At 43.0% G+C, this 22,530-nt stretch overlaps 2 protein-coding genes across 4 annotated transcripts in view; one reads left to right on the forward strand and one right to left on the reverse strand.

Annotated features, from left to right (window-relative positions):
* Positions 1–2,259: 2,259 nt before the first annotated feature.
* Positions 2,260–5,875, forward strand: LOC105187943 (E3 ubiquitin-protein ligase RAD18). 3 transcript variants are annotated; one of them, XM_025303194.1, is made up of 9 exons: positions 2,260–2,457; positions 2,614–2,891; positions 2,964–3,042; positions 3,116–3,668; positions 3,783–4,035; positions 4,109–4,169; positions 4,236–4,793; positions 4,884–4,985; positions 5,163–5,875. In XM_025303194.1, exons 2-9 carry the CDS (start codon positions 2,862–2,864, stop codon positions 5,573–5,575), a joined length of 2,049 nt encoding a protein of 682 aa, XP_025158979.1. In that variant the 5' UTR covers positions 2,260–2,457; positions 2,614–2,861; the 3' UTR covers positions 5,576–5,875. The 3 variants fall into 3 exon arrangements, with proteins under 3 accessions (XP_025158979.1, XP_011147412.2, XP_011147429.2); XM_011149110.3 differs by having other exon boundaries at positions 4,236–4,985; XM_011149127.3 differs by having other exon boundaries at positions 2,261–2,457; positions 3,135–3,668; positions 4,236–4,985.
* A 1,889-nt stretch (positions 5,876–7,764) lies between these two features.
* The window catches only part of LOC105187964 (uncharacterized), a 124,276-nt gene continuing 109,510 nt past the window's right edge, over positions 7,765–22,530 (reverse strand). Inside the window, exons 5-12 of the mRNA XM_011149138.2 lie at positions 18,355–18,548; positions 16,452–16,631; positions 13,792–14,117; positions 12,253–12,416; positions 11,220–11,804; positions 10,224–10,393; positions 9,635–9,784; positions 7,765–9,355 (exon numbers count right to left, since the gene is read on the reverse strand). Of these exons, the coding sequence (XP_011147440.2) occupies positions 9,236–9,355; positions 9,635–9,784; positions 10,224–10,393; positions 11,220–11,804; positions 12,253–12,416; positions 13,792–14,117; positions 16,452–16,631; positions 18,355–18,548 (1,889 nt within the window). The 3' untranslated portion in view covers positions 7,765–9,235. The remainder of the gene's footprint in view (positions 9,356–9,634; positions 9,785–10,223; positions 10,394–11,219; positions 11,805–12,252; positions 12,417–13,791; positions 14,118–16,451; positions 16,632–18,354; positions 18,549–22,530) is intronic.

Genomic DNA, 22,530 nt, shown 5'->3' on the forward strand with positions numbered 1-22,530 from the left:
AATAGATAGACAGACAGAGATTGACGAGAGATGAGAATTGCAGATTTATAAAGTCATGATTACTAGTCGGATAATGACGGATTGTGAATGCCGAGCGCGAAATTCCGACTTCTTATTCCCGGAAAATTCGTAAAACGTCCGCTCTCGTTATCGGAGACCTTTTACATAATAAATGATTCCACATACCTGGAAACGTGACGTGGCGTCCTGCTTCCCGGCTGCTGAAGTCCTCCGGATTTCACTCACTTACGCTTCTAATGCCGATACTCGCGATTCGACCGTGCGGTTAATCAACGCGACGCCGACGCGATGCCGATTGAATATCTCGAGAACCGACGAGATATATTTCTTTGAATTACACGAGATGGAAGTGACGAGCGCGTCGCGCACGGCTGCTGCTGATGGAATGACGTTGAGTACGCGAGGCGCGCGAGTATTAATACAAAGGGCAAAAAGTGTCGTCGCTCGCGAGCCGATCAACACAATCGGCGCGATGTAAACATGCGGGCTTCGGCGGCGGTTGAAGCGAGAGAGACTTGCCCTTGGATGTCTTTTCTTTTCTCGAAGGTTCCGGAACGACGAGGGGAATGCGAGGAGGCCTTTCAACTATACGCGACATTGATTTATTCTATTTATTAATTACTGAAAATGAAGAAAATTACTCTGTCGAAGCATCGGACATTTGTTAGCTTTATGTTAATTAAAGAGGAATGTGTACGATTAGAAAATGTGTTAGCAACAAATTGTACAGAGTGTCAAAGTTGTTGTGACGCCGTTTTTGGAGAATAATTAAAAGTCATGGTAGCGTTAAAGAGTGGAATTTCACCCCATGTGAATTTTGTCTCGTTCTTATTGAATGTTAGATTATCCGCTGCGGACAATAACTCTTCTACTTTTCATCTAATATTCAATGATGATAAATAACATTTAATTGCATTCGTTTGGCTTTTTTTATTTCGAAAATAAAAAAATATATACCAGGGTGAGATTTCACCCATGACAACATCAACGTAATTTTCTTTGATGCTTTTTTTAAAAGTTCAGATATTTCGTCGACTCGCGGGATATTTATAATCGGGGTCTCGTCGCGTTAATTAACACGTGCTCGAATGCTCACCAACGGCCACTGTCAGTGCCATGAATGAATGTCCGGAGTAGACGGGATGCTGAATTGAAAAGCAGGACAAAGGGAACGAGACACGGGCAACGATACATCATGCGTCTCCAGACATGTCAAATCGTTTATTATACAAGAGACTTTGATACGGCAACATGTATTCGAAGATTTAATATTTAATACGTAATTTTATTTTTCCTGCTCCTTCCCCTACCCTCCATTCTTTTTAGACCTCCGGGCATAGTCTGACATAGAGATGGCAACTGTGGTTACAGCACGGACATAAATCTCCTGAAAGGGGATGTAGCACGGACTTTCACCACATACAGATTTTACCACCAAGACCTGAAAGTGGATGTAGCATTGTAGTTTCTCTCTCAAGATGGATGCAGATGGCGTCCTTTCCCAATGCGGAAAGTCGGTGTCGCAGAAAATGCCGTGCTGGCCGCTCTCAGGTTTCTCTCTGCTAAATATGAAGCGACTGCGAACAGCGCCACAAGCAGGATGCTCGGGGAAGCTGAGTTGACCAATCATGGTGATTCATTTCTTTCCGTAGTGGAACCAGGAAGGGGATTCTAATACCTGTATTCATAGTCAGGCCTTATATTTGAGGCCTCCTTATATCCATCTTTAGATGCTGCATGGATTATTTTATTGGCTACAGACCATCTGAAGATAAGGAAGCCTTAAATACAAGGTCTGATTATGAATACGGGTGTTAAGCCAGCGGCACACGGTGCTTGTTTTCGTGGTGGATTGCTTGGTGGATGAAAATATTGCGTTGTGATTGGTACATTTCCGAAGATGGATGGAAATGCACCAATCAGAACGCAGTATTTTCATTCAGCAAGCAATCCAGCACGAAAACAAGCACCGTCTGCCGCTGGCTTTAGAGTGGCTAACATGAGGTTTGTTCGTTTTGTTTGCACTGCTGAACTGGTGCAACAAGTTGGAATGAGAAAATCTACGTTTGTCTCACTTTAACTTAATGCACCAGTTCAGCAGTGCAGACAAAACGAACAGGCCTATAGCGTTTTCGGCGACACCGATTTTCCGCACTGGGAAAGGGCGCCATCTATTTTGAGAGAGGGGAGGTACGATGCTACATTTTTAGCCACTTTTAGGTCTCGACAGTAAAACCTGCATGTGGTGGCAGTCTGTGTCAGGATTATTCTGTCAGTAACCAAACGGCCAATGTTTAGTAGTAGCGTCACACGAAACATAAAAAATGAAGATAACGGGGCATTCCAACAGCGTTTTACGTCTTAATATATATTTCTCCTTTTTAAGAGGATATTGAATTTATAACATTATTGTCACTTATTATTAAAATGTATTGTGTTAGTACAATGTTATTTTCAAAATATATCGTATTTACGGAAGTTGCACACGTGTACTGTTGTATTGAGTATTGTTGCACTTCGAATAAAAGAATATAACAATAGTTGTCATTTCTGAACATACTTTGTCATAAAAACATTTTATATATTTCTTAGTGCAGAAAGTTCACTTATATGGAGTAAATCTGATAGAGCTCGTGACAATCAGCCAAATCAGCTGTGGTCAGCAGAAAGTCGCACGGGACCATTGCTTCGATACTTTAATTCTTCGTTGATTTTCTTTCCTTGACAATATATCTTTTTTTTTTAATAATTTGTTAATGACAATCAGTACGATTTAAATTATATACAAAAGTGTGGTTATGGATTCTGCATTTTTCCAACACTAAAATCTATGGTTTATCATGTGGCCAACAAAATATATGGAATTAAAGGTAATAACACAATGATTAAATAACATGAATGACACGGTCTGTATAATCAATTGTATTTCTATATTATTTCAGAATATCGAAGAGTTATTAACATGTGGAATTTGTTATGAATACTTGGATACCAGTGTAGTGACTTTGTGCTCCCACAATTGTAAGTTTACAAAAACTTGTAAAAAATATGTGTGGTTTGTCATACATGTATTTTACATATTTTATGATTCTAGATTGTTCTTTTTGTATTAGAAAATATCTGCATTATAAGACACAATGCCCCACTTGTTCTGTGGAAACTTTTGAAAAGGATTTAAGAAAGAACAACATTTTGGATGAAATTATTGTCCAATATAAGAGTATGAAGGAAAAACTCAAAAAGGAATATCACAAAGAGATAGAAGCTGTGAAAGATGAAAACTCTGAAGATGCATGTTCAGTGAACGATTTTGAGTGCAAGAAGGAAATAGAATTTTCTGATGCAATTTCTAATGCAAGTGGAATATTAAGTAAACTTCCTGATAGTCCACTGCAATCCACAGCAATTATTTCTACACCTCATGCACAAAAGGTGCACAAAAGGCATCAGGATGTATCAAGTCCTAGCACTAGCTTATCATCTAAAATACCTTCAATGTTTACACCAAAGAGTAAGAAGAGTTTTCGAAATGAGAATTGTAAGGTAGTTGAGTGCCCAGTATGCAAAGTGGATGTGTCTGAAAATAATATAAATAAACATTTAGACGATTGTTTAAAAAGAGAGAGTACAAAGGATCAACCCAAAAAGTATGTTATATATTGCTTCTTATTGTTATTTCTTGGACTTTGTAGAAAAATCTAATATATTATATTTGATTAATGTTTACAAAATATTTGTTTATATACCTGCTTATGTTGCAGAGTTGAGTCAAAACGTAAACCATTGGCAAAATTAGTATTAAGTTTGATGAAAGATAGTGCAATGCGGAAAAAATTAAAAGAATTTGGGTTATCATCTCAAGGAGACAAAAAAATATTGAGGAACAGACTACAAAGATATATTGTCCTTTATAATGCAGAATGTGATAAAGTGCATCCAAGACCTGTGTCAGAGTTAATTAAACAGTGTGAAGAAGAAGAAAATTTGGAAAAGAATATTCAAAAACCATCAAATGTTAGTGATTTAATGGTAGTTCTTTTATATTTGCTTAGAATTTTCACATATACTAAAATATCTATTTTTACAGAGACTGAATGTTAATAGAAATATGGAACAAAATATTATAGAACAGCAAAGAGAAATATATTGTAAGTATCTTCAAGTCATTTGTATATACATGCATGTATGCATTTGTAACTTTTTCTTATTTTTAGTGAGAGAAAATAAGGGTAGCTTCGACCAGTTAATTTCAAAAATCAAAACTGCTGGTAATTCGCGAAAATTGCCCATTAAACGCAATATATTAAGTGCAGAGAATTTTGATAGTGAAGATTGTAGAGAAACCAATATTATGGTTAAAGATAGTGAGAAGAATGATTTAACGCTCATGAATTCGTACATTGATGATTCCGATTCAAATACATATTGTCCTCTGCAAACGTATTCCAGCGAGAATCCTGTGAACTTTCTGTCAGTTGAATTGTCTTCCTCGTCTGACGATAACAGCAATCGATATGTTCCTGCTTCTAAACAGAATACTTCAAACGTTTCTTGTAATATTAATTTATCTTCAGTTAGTTCCACTATGAAAACAGAAAATTTAAGGACTGAATTGTCTCTTGAAAAGACTTCGATATATAAAGAAATAGCTACTCATTTGCCTAACGATGCAACAAATGTTTTTCACACGGAAGAGCGTGACATTTTAGAGAATAGAGCGGACATTCATACCAAAGAATCACATCTTGAGCTCACTAAAATTGGATCAAAAGGTAGAAAAGAAGCTGAATTATTCACTGGAAGAAACAGGGATAGCGTAAGATATAATCAGAAGAAACATGACATACACTTAAACTCTGCAGATCAGTGGGAAGAAGAACTACGCCATGAAATTACGGATTCAATTGTAAGAGATATCAAACATGAAACAAAAGATATCGATGATGCTGTTGATCAACTCAATGGTACGTAATTTTTAAATTTAAGAATGTGAATTTATATAGTTATTACCATACAGAATATTAGATAAAACTTGTTAGATAAAACTCTCTTGCTTGTAACAAATTCGCTTGTGTTAAATTCTTTATTGGAATTTTTGTAGACATTTTCATGAGAGATCTGATTTCTCTTTTTTTTTCCAGAAGAATCAAAGCAACAATTAATACATAATGTAAGGGAGTATGTGCCCGATCGCAAGAAATTCGAGAAGGAAAATATGAAGACTGCGGATGAAAAAAATTTTGCATCCGTGCTGACTCGATCGCGTGACAATATAAATGTTCTTCGAAAACGGGAGCGAGATATGACACTCACATTAAGTGACGATGAGAGGATTGGAGATAGATCAATAAGTGTCAAAAAGTCAGCCAGATTTGGCCTTAGCGAAACAGTTGGATTCAATAATGGAAATTTTGGTGAGAATACATTGCAGGTTGAGGAGGAATCGCAGGAGAAAGTACAATCACGCGCGACTTGTGCAAAGAGTATAAATACGAGTTCTGTGAGTAGATCTACTAGATTAAGAAGCAAAATTAATAGCAATCGGAAGAAATAACTATGGTCAATTGTACTAAGAAGGCGAAATAACTGAATGTTGAAAAATAATTTTTACATATCTTGTTGAGTGCTATAGAATATAAGGTATAAGAATAAGGTATAAGAAAGACCGGACTTTCTTGTAACGATTAATTTAAAATAGAAATTTTGATATATTTGACTGTTGTTATATATAGAGATTCTTCCAATATGTGTTCTTTCAATACAATGTACCTTCGACACATGAAAATGCGAAAAAGAGTAAGTACTTTTATCTTTCTTGAGTAAAAATTCACAATAAAGATGTGTGTATTTATTATCATATATTTTTCCACTATCTTGTTTGTATCAAGCATATTTTGTAATTTTATACACACAGTAATATATACGACAATATATATTATTACTATTCTCTGTTGTAAATTTATTTCAATATTATCTTATATACTGATCATTATTAAAGTGCCGATATGTAATTTGCACAATATCGATTGTATCGAGTATTTATTTTCAGTGCAATTATGACAATGCGTACGATTAAAAGAGATGTGCCTGTAAAAGCGATAATGTATATGATAAAATTATTATTTTAAATATATCGTACTTTTTTCATTTGTATCAACATTCTATCGTGTCATTTCGATGCTCGGTAGGGAAGATATCTAAATCTTTATCAAAGACATTAAATTTTATTGAATATTGAATATATTATATATGTTCCAAACGGAAAAGAGACCAACAGTGATAGAGTGATATCGGTGCAAATCGCGATCACACGACTTACACGCATTTCAGATATATTCGTAGTTGCTAACAATAATTTAATAAGCTTAACATAATGTCAAAATATAGCTGCTCGTCTTTAACGGTCGCTTACACGTAAAATATCTGTCTTTGATATTACATAACTTTGATATTAATACACTTTGGTATCGATTTATACAATTATACAATTAACATTATATATACACACCGTGCAGTGTCGCGATTAACTTGGACACTATTCTAAATAATTTTCGTAGATTTACAGGCGCGCTAACGTTCTAACGGAACGACTATCATCACATTTATTATATTGTATCCTCCCTAATTTTTACTTAACATTATTGCACCGTTGTAGTCCGTTCAACTTTATACTGTATACGACATTGTTTATATTTTTCGCCTTGTCAACGTGTAAGGCGCGTCATTGCTGAAGAATAAGAATTTTTCTACAGCTTAAGAGGCATCGCTAATGATAGAAGTGTTAACGGATTTTCGCCTTTAATTTCCGCGTCTAATGCTTCATGGTATAACTTTCCGAGTTTCGATAGAATGGAACTGTTTTTTTCTGTAGTTTCTTATTATTTTTTTGGTTTTATCTTTTCTCGTTTAAAAAATACAATTTTTTGCGCGCAGGATATTTTTCCTAATATTTCTTTCCTACACAAATCCGCAAAGTTAACGAACTCTAGTCTCTGCCCCGGTGTGGTATGGCATCATGCGAGGTAGTTACTCAATCGCTGACACGATTGTATCATCTTGAGAGATGATACAAGCAACCCTAACTTCTATCCCATGTGGAAGGTGTTCGCAGACTTTTCTCGAAAATAGCAGGAAGATCAAAATATCTGATGCACTCGATACATTGTCTTACAAGTAGTAATCTATCACGGTACGTTAATTTACCGTCAAATTAGTCAAACAGATTCTTGGCGCTTACGGACAGATTGTCTTTTGATTCGCTAAGAGACCCGAGATAGCAGCTTTTCTTGAAAGAAGTGAAATGTTATCACGGCGAATATATGGATCGCCTTCGATGCGGAAAGTCCATCGTTTCTTATTTATCATTTAGTTAATCAAAGAGAACTTCCCAAAACTAGATTATATATCTCTTTTGTTTGTATTAGCGAGGAAATTCTAACGAGTTATTCTCTTAAATCGCACAAATGTTAAATACGAATGTCAACGATTGCGTATTCTCGCTTAATATCATCGAGGGATACGGCTAAAACGCCGAAATATCAATTAGCTGCCGGCACGACGATACCTAATTTTGTGTGAAATAGACTTCACACGTACATTTAATTAATTTATTATCTTGTTATATAAACTCGCGTAATAGACATTGACTCTCTCTCTCACTCTCTCTCTCTCTCTCTCTCTCTCTTCCCCTCTCCCCCTCTCTTTCCTTCTCTCTCTCTCTCTCTCTCTCTCTCTCTCTCTCTCTCTCTCTCTCTCTCTCTCTCTCTCTCCGTAAAAAGTTACATTCTGTGGAATAAAAATATAGTATCTACACAATAGCTATTCCAGTAACGCAATTCTATCTTCGAAGGAATCAGAAGAACCGTTGCGCACCTTCGGGGAAAATTTGAAATCTTATTTTAATATTAATCTTAAGTTAAACGATTTTCCATGTGTTGCATCGCGAGAAACTAAAATTACGTTATAAGCTCCGGATTCTCTTAACAGTAGTTTCGTTATTTAAACTCACCTGCGGTAGAACTATGTATTGGGTAATTATTAATAAGATAGGCGATTTACACAGGATATGTAGGATGTACTACTAGCTCTTAGATGAATTTTTCTTTTTTACACGCTCGCGAACACATTAAAAACTGCAATCTTTACATTTATACATACGTATGTATCGCAGTCTCATAACAAAAAGAAAAGCGAAATTGTTCATTCGATGAATAATCGATCGATTCGCATTGTACGAATTCTCACGTATCTCACTTTGCGTCGTTGCACGCCCACGATCGGGAGTTTTGATTGACCGTTTGATTACCGTATTCAACATCGGAAGAATACGCGCTAACAGTAGGAGGATATCGCTTTTCGCGAGATATTATTACATTTTCGGATATTATCGGACATTGTCAGGAAATATTATCAACAAGCGCCGGAAGTGAAAGTGCTCGGTCCGAGAAACCGAAGCATTTTGTATTATTCTATGCTTAACGCGCAATCTATCGCAGACGATATCGAGCGTCCTAGCATGACAGCCGATATGGAACGCGATAAAATATCGGTTTTATCGTAAATAACTGATTTATCGTAAATAATTGATTCGCGCGGAATTAGGACGCGACTGGAAACTCAGTAAGATGATTATCCGATGCCCTCCGAACTTGAAATCTTAGTCTTAGCCTCTCGCACACCAGAGAATTCTCGCAAGAATAAGCAGCTGGTCTTCGGACGACATTATCTGGATGACATCAGTGTAGTTTTGTCTCCCTATATTTTTTGACGGCAGTCTTTTTGTAATTGACCATCGCCTTCCGAATGCGACGAGATCATCCCGCTTCTTTACGGATAATCCGTGATCTTCTGACAGTGACGGATTTACTCTTCCTCTTGACATTGAAGATTCACCAATCGCTCACGCCTCTTATATCGTATTACAATCTTATCTTTTTACAATCTCTTTTATTCGCCTCTCAGTAATTATTTTTCTAGTTGCTTTTCACTCTTTTCGTTCTCTCTTCCCTTATTCGAATATTCAATGAAGATTTTATTGTAAGAAAAATCAGCCTCTTGTCTTGGCTTCTTCTGTCGACAAGGTTTTTCTTTGCGCGCTAGACTCATGCCTAGGTTTGAATTCGTTCATTGCCCGTTGACAAGGAATATATCGATCAGATCTTTTTGCTTCTTATGATTTCCCTATGAGATATTTCGATCACGAGTCGGACTAGCGTCACGTCACATTATCTCGTTTGGACTTCCTCATTACAGTGATGCCGATCGAACCACGTATCTTGCGTAACAAGTCAATTATATCGGCTGTCGACATGTGTTCCACGCTCTCCTCGTTAACCTGTTAAGAGAAGAAAACCACGAAATCGGATAGAGAGCACGTACAATGGTACAATGGTACGAATGTAATAAATTATAATTACAATGATTACATAATTGGAAGTAGCAGAAGCTTTCAACGATAAAGTCACTCATATGTGTTGAAATAGATAAATTCTTAGTACGACACAACGCAGCGAAATATTTCATGTGAGACAACGCTTCTCTCAAAGCGTGCTCTATGAAGGTAAAATTAACATTAAGATTGAAATGAAGATGAGCCTGGCTCAACAATACTGACCATCATCAATACGTCGCCCTGTTTGAGCCTGCCATCCTTGGCTGCGACGCTGTCAGGATGCACGACTGATATCACCGTACGATTCCCTTCCGGTTGCAGGCTGAAACCCAACCGACTATTCCACCCACGCGTTAGCTCCACCATGAACACCTGCAACAGCGGAGTGCGGATTGCGCAACATTGCGATGTCGGTGTTTGCGTTCGTGAGCATCGCGTGTGTCCTCGGATATTTCGATGATAAAATATCGGGCGAGAGCAAAAGTTTTTGACGGATTTCGTGATGGAAAAACGGATTAAGCATTTTCATGAAAAACAATCTATTCATTCTACCAAGTGATCATCATTGTTTTTTTTTATTATCTTTGTTATATTATATCTACTTGTATATTTGTAATTGCTGCCATAAAAGATCGACATCTTTGAGAATTCTATAAAAAAATTTTTGCACTCTCCCAGTATATATCATCGGAATAATAAAACACGTCCCCAGTGACAAGGAAATCGTCCACACATACGCATACATACACACTGGATGACTAATTGGATTTACAAAAGTTATCTATCGAAAGTTCCGTTAACGGGAACTCACCTCGCTGCCTTGTTCAAGGTCTTCGGCGGAAGTGACAGCATCCGTGACGTCTTTGTTGATTTCCTCCTCGCGCTCAGGCCGATCCGCCTCGTCGTCTGGAGCGAACATCACGCCCTTCCACTTTAGCAGACCCTTGCTACCGGCTGGGTCGTCCGTCCCCAGGACCTTCCCTGCGCGATGCGATCAACAGTCGAGATTACTGAATCGAAGGTAACGCAGATTGACGGCACAAATCGACTCTCGTCGCGATTTGACTGTTATCTTATCGCTCTTGCCCTCTCTCTACATCGACTCGCTCCCGATAACACGAGGTGGGTCGTGCATACATACACGCGGTCTGACACGCACCTGATCGAAGTTAATTTTTGGAGCGGTAACGATTAATCTCATCGTAAATTCGCCAGCCAAATTTGTCCAGATCAGTGATATCGCATGACTATTAAATTAGAGGTTGTTTGACATTGATTAACACCACGCGGTCAATATTAGATACTAGTAATATTCCATTAATATTATAACTTCCCGCCCGACCTATGTTCAACTTTGTTGCACGCAAAATGTGTGTGTTATATTTGTTTGTTTATTAAATTTATTTGTATTTACTTCATTCGCGCGACGCATTAGATAGATAATCGTATAACGATGTCCGACGTAATTATCTGCAAAGTTTGTGTAGCGACCAAAAAGCGAGCCGCCATGGTTCCATAGCTAGTACAATCTGCCTTGGTCCTCGTGATGCATATATTTCGTGATAACAATGTATGCTGTTTGAAAACATTTAAAAATATCTAGAGGAATAACGTTGATGCAACTTGCTGTTGCTTCGTGTTTACCCGGACCAAAGACAAGACAGTTAATCAAGCAACTTCAATTCAAGCACCGGGTGCCCGGGAAGAAATTTATGTTAATCGATCCGAGGAGAACCGACCTTGCTGACTCGATCATTTTCTCGAACGAACAAAAAAGTAAGTCAAGAAGAGAACGCTCCTGAATTACCTGGTATGTCCTGGTCGCTGGAATGCGTGACCTTGCTCTTGGTGCTGGACGGGTCGCTGCTAGTGCCGCAGGCCGGATTGGCGCTCTGGTAAGCAGGATTCTTGTAGCTGAAGGCGGCGGTGCTGGTGCTGCTGGTCGACGAGAGTACCGGCGGCATCGAGGCCGGCTCGGACGGCAGATCGTTGTCGTGCTCATCGCTCGACAATATCATCACGCTCCTGTCGTCGTCGTAGCTCGGCTCGGCCAGCCGGCCGTGCTCCGCCTCGGCGAGGATCACACCGTCCTCCGGATACTCGCCGTCCGAGTCGGCGCTGCAGAACTGGAAATGCGGCTTGCCCTGCGGCGCCGACAGGTCCAGGAAACTCGGCCTGGACGCGGTGCCGTTGCTGGCCCGTCTCGTCGGATCGCCGTCGGGCTCGTCGTAGACGTCGTACAGCGCCGGCGGATCGATTATGTCGGTCGCAGGTGTGTTCGCCTGGGAATTGGTGATTTGCGTCCGTATCGAGCATTGGTCCGAGTCCGACGTCTCCGCCTGGCTGGCCGTCGACACCGTTTGTACGGCTTCGTGCGACTTCTCGGGGCTTTCTGCGGAGCGGAGAGAGCTTGTCGTGAGAACTTGCTCGAGGAGTGACTCATCGCCCAGGGATCTACTTAATCCCTCGTGATCACTTCGAGAGACGACTTGTCGTTTGTTGCTTTAACGTTATCGGCGGGCCTTTGCAGGCTGACGCGACAGCCAATTTCCGCCAGTCCCCCACGATTTTCTCGGACTCAAGGGAGCCTGACTGAAGATTTGAGTGTCGCAGTCGCCCCCGAAGGCATCCCGAAGAATTTGCACGAAATTGTCAATTTCGCAGTACGACTTGTCGATATGATTACATTTGTTCCACGTCGTTTTATCGTGGAGGCTGTAATTCTTCCTTTCAGTTCATGATATTCTAAACACTCTCGGCTTCGTGGGTGAGAGGGGACCCAAATGTCTTCTTCAAGTCACCTAAGCATAAGTTAACGATAATTGATCACTTGATCGTACCTTGATCGGTTTCGGCAGTGGGAGTTCGCGTGGCCAATCGACGCAACCTTCGAGGGGAGTTGCAGGATGCACCGGGTGATTGTTGCTTGCAGCTGGAGCCGCTCGACGTGCCCGGCGACAGCCTTCGTACCGCTAAATCACACAGCATATCCACGGCTTCTTGCCTGTCGGGGAAGTATCGCGTAAGTAAAAGCCATAAGAAAGAGTTATCGCTCGGGAGCGATATCCTTGCCTCGGATACGACGATATTGGTAAGTAATTTCAAACGCAAAACGCGGACATCGGCGAAATCAGAGCCCGCGATCTTTTATCGGCGATATTTTCTCGTTAAGCTCGGACGGCACGAATAAATTGATTCCACGTGTATGTGCATATGTGTGTGTGCGTGCGCGATCGGTTGCACGTTGCCGAAGAAACCAATCGCGCGAGTTCTGCATACAGCATACAGGAATATCCGCGAGAGATAAAATCGAAAAATTACATTCGCCGGATATCAAATATCCGCTCACAAATCGACGGATAAAACGAAGCTCTTCCTAGATAGAACAGCAGCGACACAAAGCTAAGAATCTCCATAAAATTTTGTTAAATATTGATACGCCGCAAAATTACCGACGTTCCGCTCGTTTCCGCTCTGATCGATGATCGATTTCCTACTCTCTCCCTTTGCGGCCTTTATACTTTCGATATCGAGGTATCTCATTAATTAAATTGCAGATGGGGATCCTGGGAAATGCGTTTAATCGCACACTCTAGAAAGAATTGTATTGCGATAACGTTGTAAGTGGCTTTTTACCGTTCGAGAAACTTCGTGAACGTGTATTTCTGTATGCGAAATTGGTCCGATGTAACATGGCTTCCGACAAGATCGATTCGGTTGGTAAATACATGAATATCTACCGCTTTTTTGCGGCGAATTTTGAGGGTATTATAATCCTAAACCATTTGAAGTGCAAACGATTCGACAAGAAGGATGAACGGGTAAAAGCGACAATTTAATAATTGACAAATTTCAAACATCTCTCACTCTGTCGCTAATTATTTTTCATTCTTCCTTATCCTTTAACCTTTGACTGGATCATTTATTTTTACTAGATCGTCGCGCTCACCCGACCGAGCAAACTCTGCCTTGGCTGACCAGAATGAATAAGGAAGTTATTTTCTTCGATCAATGTCAGCTTTATTTTTTCACAGTTTTAATCCGAAGTCTAGCTGCAAAAAGATCTTACGTTCGTTGAAGTAAAATCGTCAAATATTTTCATGCGGACTAGCGCGCTGTGTAATCAATGGTCGCAAATTGCGGGATCCTGTATCGGGTCGGTCGAAACGCATGCCTTGACTTTTGAGATTTACCGAATTCAACGGCAATTTTGCCAATTGCTCATCAAGCAGTGAGCGATCGCCGTCGTTACGTCTGCGATTCTTCGCCGTAAAAGAGAGGACATTGCCGGAGAGGGGGAGGTAGAAAATCAAGGCGAACTTCTCAACGAGTCCACACGGTTGTGGAAGAATTTAACAACCGACTCAACGACGATATACCTCAGGCTCGTCCGCGGTGGACGGAGAGGGTGGTCGGGCTCGGTGGGCGACAGCGCTGAGACCGGAGTCTGCGCCAGGTCGCGGTACAGCCGCAGCTTCACTGTCGGCCCGCACTGCCGCAGCAGCTGGACCGCTTCTTCGTGGCTCATCGGCGACAATGGTGCGCCGTCCACGGCGACGATTTTGTCACCCGGCCGGATCCTGCCGTCGCTGAGCGCCGGCTCGCGCACCAGCGCTCGTACGTAGTGGCCCAAGGCGCTGCTGTCCGCCTTCCTCAGGGTGAAGCCGAGGCTGCCGCCGACCTTCGTCATCTCGATATCGAATTCCTGCGAACAGCGTAAACACGTTTATTTATCAACAACGAGAAATATTCATCGGGCATACACGCGCTATGCGTTCCGCGCGCGGATATGCTTGTTTTGCGCGCTTCACATATCTCTCTCTCTCTCTCTCTCTCTCTCTCTCTCTCTCTCTCTCTCTCTCTCTCTCTCTCTTTCTTTCTTTCGCGCCGGAGAGCCGCTGCGGCAGCGATTGGTCGTACGTATGCATCGCGACTATTGTTTATGAATATTACCCACCGCACGGATCGATATCAAAAGCTCCCGCGGGATACCGAAGTCACGGCGTGCGCGCGCGACATTCCGAGATACTTCATTTTGTCGCAGCTATTGTCCCGAAGGAAATTGTCCCCTCCCCCCTGGCCGTCCCCGTCGCTGAGTCTCGCGAGGTAACACTCCGTAAACGTAAACTCCGCGCTTTTTGTTAATCCGGCGGTTCGACTCGGTCGTTCGGCAGATAAGTTATGACATGTTTCGGTTCAGTTCATTCATTTGGTTGAGCGTATTGATCAAATCGCGACCGACCGATCTTGCTCTCGCTGATCATTTTGCGGAGAGCACACCGAGCGACAAGTCAAGTGAGTCTAGTGATGCCTGTGAATTATTGGCCCACGTCGCGGGTTGCGAGGAGGAGCTGAACGCATTCTATCGTTCCTGTCATCGGTGTATCGCTGACATTCTTGCACGATCAGCAATTTGTCCTTCTTCAAATCAACATCCGCATTGCCGCGTAGTCAACGAGCGAGTGACTTCGCCGCGAGCCGCGGTCTTTCGAATTATTAATTCGATAATCGCTTATTTATGTTATTCTATCCGTATCGTATCCTCTGAAAGAACGCGAAGTGATTGATAAATCTCGCAGTCATTTAATAAATCCCGTCGTCATTTGACTTCGAAAGTCACAGGAGTGCAGTTCGAAACTCCGCTTTCTGCGAAGTTAGCACGACGTTATAAAAATGATTAAAAGACAGTGTTAGTTCCAGTAGCATTTTCCATAGTTCTACAGTTCCTGATAAAAGTAAAAATGAGTTCCGTATTCTTAATACCAAAAAATCGAAATTGAAAAAATGTCGTGCTAACTTCACGTTCCAGCACGACACAGTCTCCTCTGAAGTACAAGAAGCCGGTGAATAATACGCTTTTTGACGAGAGTTCCCGTTAGTTCTAGGCTAGTTCTATAATTATGAAGCATTTCAAAACAAAATTCCAATAATTAACAATTCTGTATAATCCTAAACATTGGCCGCCAACACGACACTCGGTGAAAACATTCAACCATTTTCAGTCATTGTTCCGCCGTATAATTATTTTTAAATTAATTTTAACTTTTGACGCCAGCACAATATTAATTTAAAAAGTTATACGGCGGAATAATGACTGAAAATGGTTGAATTGTATGGAACTCGAATAAAACAAGCTAGTACCACCGCCAGAAGTGCAGTCGATGTAAGTCGATGGCACGACATGTTTTCACCGAGTGTCATGCTGGCGCTAAAAGTTAAAATTAATTTAAAAATAATTATGCGACAGAACAATGACTGAAAATAGTTGAATTGTATAAAATTCGAATAGAACAAGCTAGAACTACCGTCAGAAGTACAAGAAGTCGATGGCACAACATGTTTTCATCGAGTGTCGTGCTGGCGGCTAATATTTAAAATTGTACAGAATTGTTAATTGTTGGAATTTCGTTCTGAAATGCTTTATAATTATAGAATTAGCCTAGAACTAACGGGAACTCTCGTCAAAAAGCGTATTATTCACCGGCTTCTTGTATTTTAGAGGAGACTGTGTCGTGCTGGAACGTGAAGTTAGCACGACATTTTTTCAATTTCGATTTTTTGGTATGAATACGGATTTTTTTTTTATTTTTATCAGGAACTGTAGAACTATGAAAAATGTTACTAGTACTAACATTTAACAATTATTAATTTAATTTAATAATTATTAAAACATGGTGCGACACCCGCTTTCCTCGATATTGAGGAGTTTTTGCAACATCGTCTCTCAGATACGGTAAACGTTGATCGTGAACGTTATTCGCTCAGAAATAACGTCGCAATATATGCGACCAATAGCATTCGATTTACGTTTACCGTATCTGAGAGACGATACTGCAAAAACTCTCCATTTTCACATCTCATCGCGTAATTTCCTCTTCTTCTCCATCGCATGCCGTGAATTGCGTCTCACCGTGAACTACGATGAACTTTTCCTCGCTCGATCGGCAGATTATCGTGTCAGCAATTGTCCATTCATTCGTACGAGAGGTCATATATAACAAGCGAGTTCATTGGAGCTCTGTTTAGGTGCGCTACTTACACCACAGGGCTCGATCTGCAGAGGTGGCAGAGGGTTGAGTAAACGTAACGGCGGCGGCGGCTCACGTCTTGCTGGGGGTGGCGGTGGTGCGCCGGGTGGTGTGACATTACTATCTCCTGGAAGCCGGCACACCACCAACTCGACCGTACTGGGCGTCGTACGCAGAACTTCGAGAGCCTCCTGCAACAAGTAGCATCGAAATAAGATTATTGCGCCGCTCTCTCTCTCTCTCTCTCTCTCTCTCTCTCTCTCTCTCTCTCTCTCTCTCTCTCTCTCCTCTCTCGCTCGCCCGCTACCATGTATGTAAATAATGCGAGCAGCCGAAGTCACCGCCGCGTTATCCTCTTTAAAGAACATTATGGCTCTCCAAGACTTAAAAAGCCGCGGCAGCAGGCAGCTTCGGTCCCCGGTTGCGGCTTGCGACAGCCATGAAATTACATTGTAATGGGATTCCAGAGTGGAATCCGATAACGCGTAGAAAACGAGTAAGTAATGTTCGAGACCGACCCTGAGAGGAAAGCTTCGATTTAATATTTTTTCCCAAGTACACGGAAGTGACTCTTATCTTGATAATCGTCGATGCTAGTTGCCGTGGCGTTCTCAAGTAAATTTCTGCGAGCCCTCGGGAAATAATTTTCATACGTTCTGATTTGTCGTGATTATCTTCCGTTTGAACAGCGCACTTTAAAGAGAGGGAAAGAGAGAGAGAGAGAGAGAGAGAGATCGTATCAAGAGAAGTGTAAAGATTCTGTAACTTTTTCTGTGACATTTGGAAAGCGATCCCATATGCAGAGAAAAGTTCGATCGAATCAACGCGGCAATGAACGTGATAACCGCGCGTTTTGCTTGAAGCAAGAAACAGTATTTCCGTACATAGAATAATTCCGAACAATTTCTCATAGAACCGAATATGATCGGCAAGAGCCAGAGGCTTCGTTTCCTTCTACGAAAAAGCGCTTGGCTCGCTCGCTGTCGCGTTAATTCAACCAATCTTTTCTCTGCCCAAGTGCAAGTTTCCTACATATTTTTCATGATCATTCGAAAGCGCTTTCCCTTCTTTGCCGAAAGCATGTTTAACAAGTAAGCGACTTCGCGGCTGAGAACCGCGCGCGACTTCGTAGGTAACGCGGTTCCCGCGATAAAACTGCCATTTGCGGCCGATGTTTGCGCGGCAAAGCGGCGCAATTGTATTAAGACGGAGGCAACAGTTTCAGCGGCCTCGCCGCCGCCATCGAGTCGACGCGTTTTCGCGGGGAGTGTAAGAGCGGCGGGAGTACACGCGTTTGCGTACCGCCAGGCGGTATTGCTTTTGCCCTCGTGGGACAACCTGCCAAGTATACGCGAGATAATGTCTATCCTCGTCGAGGCCCGCGGGCTGTATTATGCTAATCCAATGCAAATCCTCGAGAGCCGCGAGAAGAGAGCAAGCCTGAGGCCGCCAGTCCAACGTAGCAGTCATTACTTGAGAGTAACTAATGTCGATAAAGTCTGTTCGGTGGAAATTCGCCGGTGCGTTGCCGTTCTCGTCGAAAGCAGACGTTTAACATCCGACATGTTGCCGAGACACACAGACACCACCGAGACACGCGGCCGTAAATTTGTCAATAAGGATTAAATCTAATTGGACTTGGATTTCTCGAGTCGGAGGAAGCTTCGATTGAGAGTCAACACAGGATGTATCGTAATACATGTATGATAAATATATAATGAATTTTAAATGTTGCTTGTATTTTTATATATTCCGCGAACGAACGTACACCTAATATTTTCTCCCGCTGCTGTTTAAATTCTCGAGCTGTAAATCTTCGCGTTCGTTGGCTTTGGTTTATCCCTAGTGAAACCGCTGTGATCTTTTGTCGATTTTTTTGTTGCACTTGGAACTGCAGTCAGATTGATTACTCACGTAATTGGTGAGGCCGGTGAGCGGGATCCCATTGGCTGCTAATAGTATGTCGCCAGATTGAAGTTTGTTGGACAGAGCGGCGGGTTGCTGCGGGAAGAGTCTCTTCACCCTGACCGGGCCCGCGGTGCCGCCGCCGGAGAGGCTCAGGCCGAGGCCGCGACTGCTCTTCTGCAGCGTCACGCGGAATGTGCTCTCTGAAAGTTCGAAACATTTTTCGTGTGTTTGCGAGACTATCTCGGACAGCGACACGTCCAGCCGAGAGAATGTCGCGCTTATCTGCTTCGCGTGCGTCGCCTCGCCGCGAGTCCTTCGCGCTCGTAGTTGTCGTCGCGACACGAAGTCGAGAGTTCAGAAGCTGGATGCGCAAATGGCAAATTAAACAGAATCCCCCGGAAGCTTCGAGTTTCCAATTTCACTTCCATTTATTACGAGCTACAACGTGTGTCTGTGAGGCAATCAAAAGTGCATCTACAAGAATAACGCAATTTCGTCCAAGTGCCGTACGACGTAGATATATATCGATGAGGGACTCGTGGCCGAGGAACAGGCTCCGTTCGCTCGAAATTGTGACTTCTTCGAGTAGCCTCTGGCGCGACAATTTATCGCTTCCGTTGGAGCGACGTATGGCCTAATATCCGGCAGCAAGCTACAATAGGAGCAATTACTTTCTGTCGCGATGCTCTACGCCACACCGCTGCGCTGCGTGCATATTTCAGCCGCCTGCAGCGGCTCCCGCGGAATGTATCCTGTCGGTCGTAATTTTCGCGGCACTCGCGCACGGAGAACGCGCTACCGAAATATGCGTAAACACACACACACACACACGAGCGCGCGTGTACGTCGCGTACGGTTCGCGAGCGGTTCTTGCGCAGCGCATCGGCGAAATTTGCCATCGTAGGAGCGTGCGATTGTTTAATTTCTGGACTTTGATCTTACATGTAAGTGTGTCGCGAGCCGTCGACATTTAAAGCCGAAGTGCTCGTCTCGTAAAACAGAACGCTGTGCTACTTAATTAATACCAATCACAGCGCGAATGACCACAAACCAAGTAATTCCGGTAGAACTCGATTCATGGAAAGCTCGCAGGTAAATCGCAGCGAAGCGGTAAATTCGCAAACAGGACTAGAGTTAACGATAAGTGTTTGCATATTATGAATCCTTACGACAAACCTGCACTCGTAACCTACCCTCTATCGCGCATATATGGTATACATAGCGATATTATTATTGCCGATTGAAATTTCGTAGCAAGAGAACAGCGTCGCTATGTATCCTTTCACAAAGTATCTACAAAATATTTACAAAATATTAGATTGATGCAAAAATAATTGCGGTTTTTACGTATCGAGTACAAAGACACACGTATCAGTTAAAAATGATATTTGTTAATCAAAATGAAGACCATTGGCCCGCACACATTTCAGCCAGCAGGAAACAAGTTTGTTTATTCCAATAAGACAGAATCCTGGAAAAGATAACGGTAACTAAAGAAATCGCCAAACTTAAAATGATAAAAATCGCAATTTTTTTGCATCAACTTACTATAAACACGCACATAATACAAGGAAGTTTTAAGTCATGTCACTTCACAATCGAAATCCATGTCGTTGATGTTAACCCCTTCCGTGGCACGGGACGCACCGGTGCGTCCAGCCAAAACCGTGCCGTAAGTGGCACGGTTAAAGATTTAGTGAATTTCTATATTTTGACCTCAAATTCGGCTTCAGCGACCAAAAGAACTGAAGTATACAAATTATTGAAAAAATCCGCCCCGTCATTTTTTTCGGGCGGTTTCAGTGCATTTTACTGAATCTTGCTCTGCCACGGAAGAGGTTAAACAATTGTATCAATCGCACTACGGTAAAGTCATCCGTTGCAATTTCAATGGAACGCACGATCCGCGATCGACCTCGCTCCGTAGGACCCTATAGGTCCACCGAGACTCGTTACCGTCGCGAATGCCGCGGAAATTTGAACTTTTTTTTTTTCTTTTTAAGTGGAAATCAATGTGAAACGAGCTCTGAGCTAGGTATGACCCACCTTCCACCGGATATTGACTCGATCCAGCCGACATATCGCGCGTATTGTTCACTTTGTTCACTTTGCGCGCTATTCAAATCGCAGCCAGGCCTTGCCGGTCGCCTTGCAAAGGGTAATTTACGTTTGCCGCGTTATTGTCTGGAGTCATACAGTGTCACTCTTCTCGTGAGGGGGCCCCGGCTATTGTCGGGATCGTTTCGGTATTGTCGGCCGGACCCACGTTCAATGGATCCCCCCCGGTCGCCCCGCCCGCTAAACGCCTCGTGAAATTGGACGACGGACTTCGCGAGAGTGAGGATTTTCCTGCGTCACGTTGTACATTACGCCGGCGCGTACACGGCCATTACAATTAAGATCGCCGCCGCTGACAAGGAGCCTGCACTTTGGGAAACGCTGACCGAAGAGCGACAATTTCTCCCGTGCTTCCTCACGCTCAAAGAGCGATTACAAATTACCGCGATAAGCTTCCTTAACGACCGCTCACTAAAGGCGGACATACTCGAAATTAACTGACTCGATATGAGAGAGAGAGAAAGAGAGAGAGAGAGAGAGAGAGAGAGCGACTGCGTGTCGCCTTCTTAATTATAATACGATTACCGTAAATTGGTTTGCCGCGATAAGAGATTTTCCGTTGGATCGGAAGAAGGAGAAAGACAGAGAGAGAGAGAGAGAGAGAGAGAGAAAGAGAGAGAGAGTGTAAGTGTTAACGACTTTATAACGAAGTCTCGCAACATTTAAATTATTAATTAAATTATTAATTAATTAAAAGAATATTAAGCGCTTTACCGGAACCATCCAATTAATCGTCGACGTTTGATTACCCTGGTATCAGGCAATGTTGGTTAATAATTAACGGATGATTACAGGGGTTTATATATCGTTTCCGTGTTTGCGCGGTAATTTTCTCAGATCCCGGGTGCGACTGCGGGCGGGCCATTAATTAATCGTGATTTAGAGTACTCTGTAGTGAAGCTGAAGCGGGCTGCTTCTGAAACTAATCCGTCGCGCCGCGGAATCATCGACACGACAGTCGGCGCTCCTCGGCGCGGCGCGGCGCGGCGCACGCAGGTACGCAGACGAGAGCGATACTTCACGTCACGCCAGGCGAACCTACATGCCGCGAACGCGCGCGCGCGAGTCTTCGTGCAGAGATTGCCCCGGGTCTTGCTTAGCTCCGGTCTGCTGAAATAAATGCGAGGGAGACGGTGATATCGCCTCGCGTGGATCAGACGTATCTCTCTCGGCCGCGGAGCTCGATCTCCAAGCTCGTGCATACTCGCCCGTTGTCGCGTCCCACATCCCGAGACGCTCGGGAAAAACGGGCCGATTAAGGATACGATCAATTAGCCGCGGGGCGGCCGTTTAATTAAGGCTACGCCTGCATTTAGGTTGGTCAGTGGATTGTAACGGGCGGGCTCGTAAAAGACCGACCGGCCGAGGGGATGCGCCCGGGTTTTACGTACGACACGGCTGGGCCGGCACAGCACGTGTGCAACGTCCGTTATGGAATCCATTACGAGATAGCAGGACGCCGTCCGGGCAATGAAGATACCGATATTTATGGGTCTAACAAGCTCGCTCAAAGTGTATATTCGCCGTTACATTTGCCGCGGGGATTATCAGCCGGCCGGAGTTGGAGGCCCCGCTCTTTGAAGCCTCAATCCCCGCGGTCCGAGCCTCGTCGTTTCTTCCAGCCGATAATGGAATCGCGCTTAATGCGCCCGGCCGATTCTCCAAATCGCGCAATGCTGAATTATTCTCGTTCGACGAGAGTGCCGGTAATTTGTCGTCTCCTCCCCCGTGATGGAGCGAGCCGCGGGAAGGACGAGGAGAAGCGAAACGATCGCGCTTCTCGCGGTTTCGATTTCTCGCGGGGCGCGCCCGCTTTTATCTCGCCGTCGTAAATAGCGGCTGGATGTATGAAACTTGTCATCGGCGTGTCGCGAGATGAAGATATTACATGCTGAATAGCTGAGACTTCGCAATGCTTATCTGGTGAAAAGTGCGCGGGACGTGCGCGCGAGCTCCCCCCTCCCGACCCTCTTTCTGCTTCTCACTTCGGAGCGCTCTTTCATTCGATAGCCGGAAGAGCCGACTAGCGATCTTTCAATATTTGTATCCGGGCTTTAATTAACA

This window comes from Harpegnathos saltator, unplaced genomic scaffold (genome assembly GCF_003227715.2).
Source record: "Harpegnathos saltator strain DR-91 unplaced genomic scaffold, Hsal_v8.6 scaffold536, whole genome shotgun sequence".
NCBI lineage: Eukaryota > Metazoa > Arthropoda > Insecta > Hymenoptera > Formicidae > Harpegnathos > Harpegnathos saltator.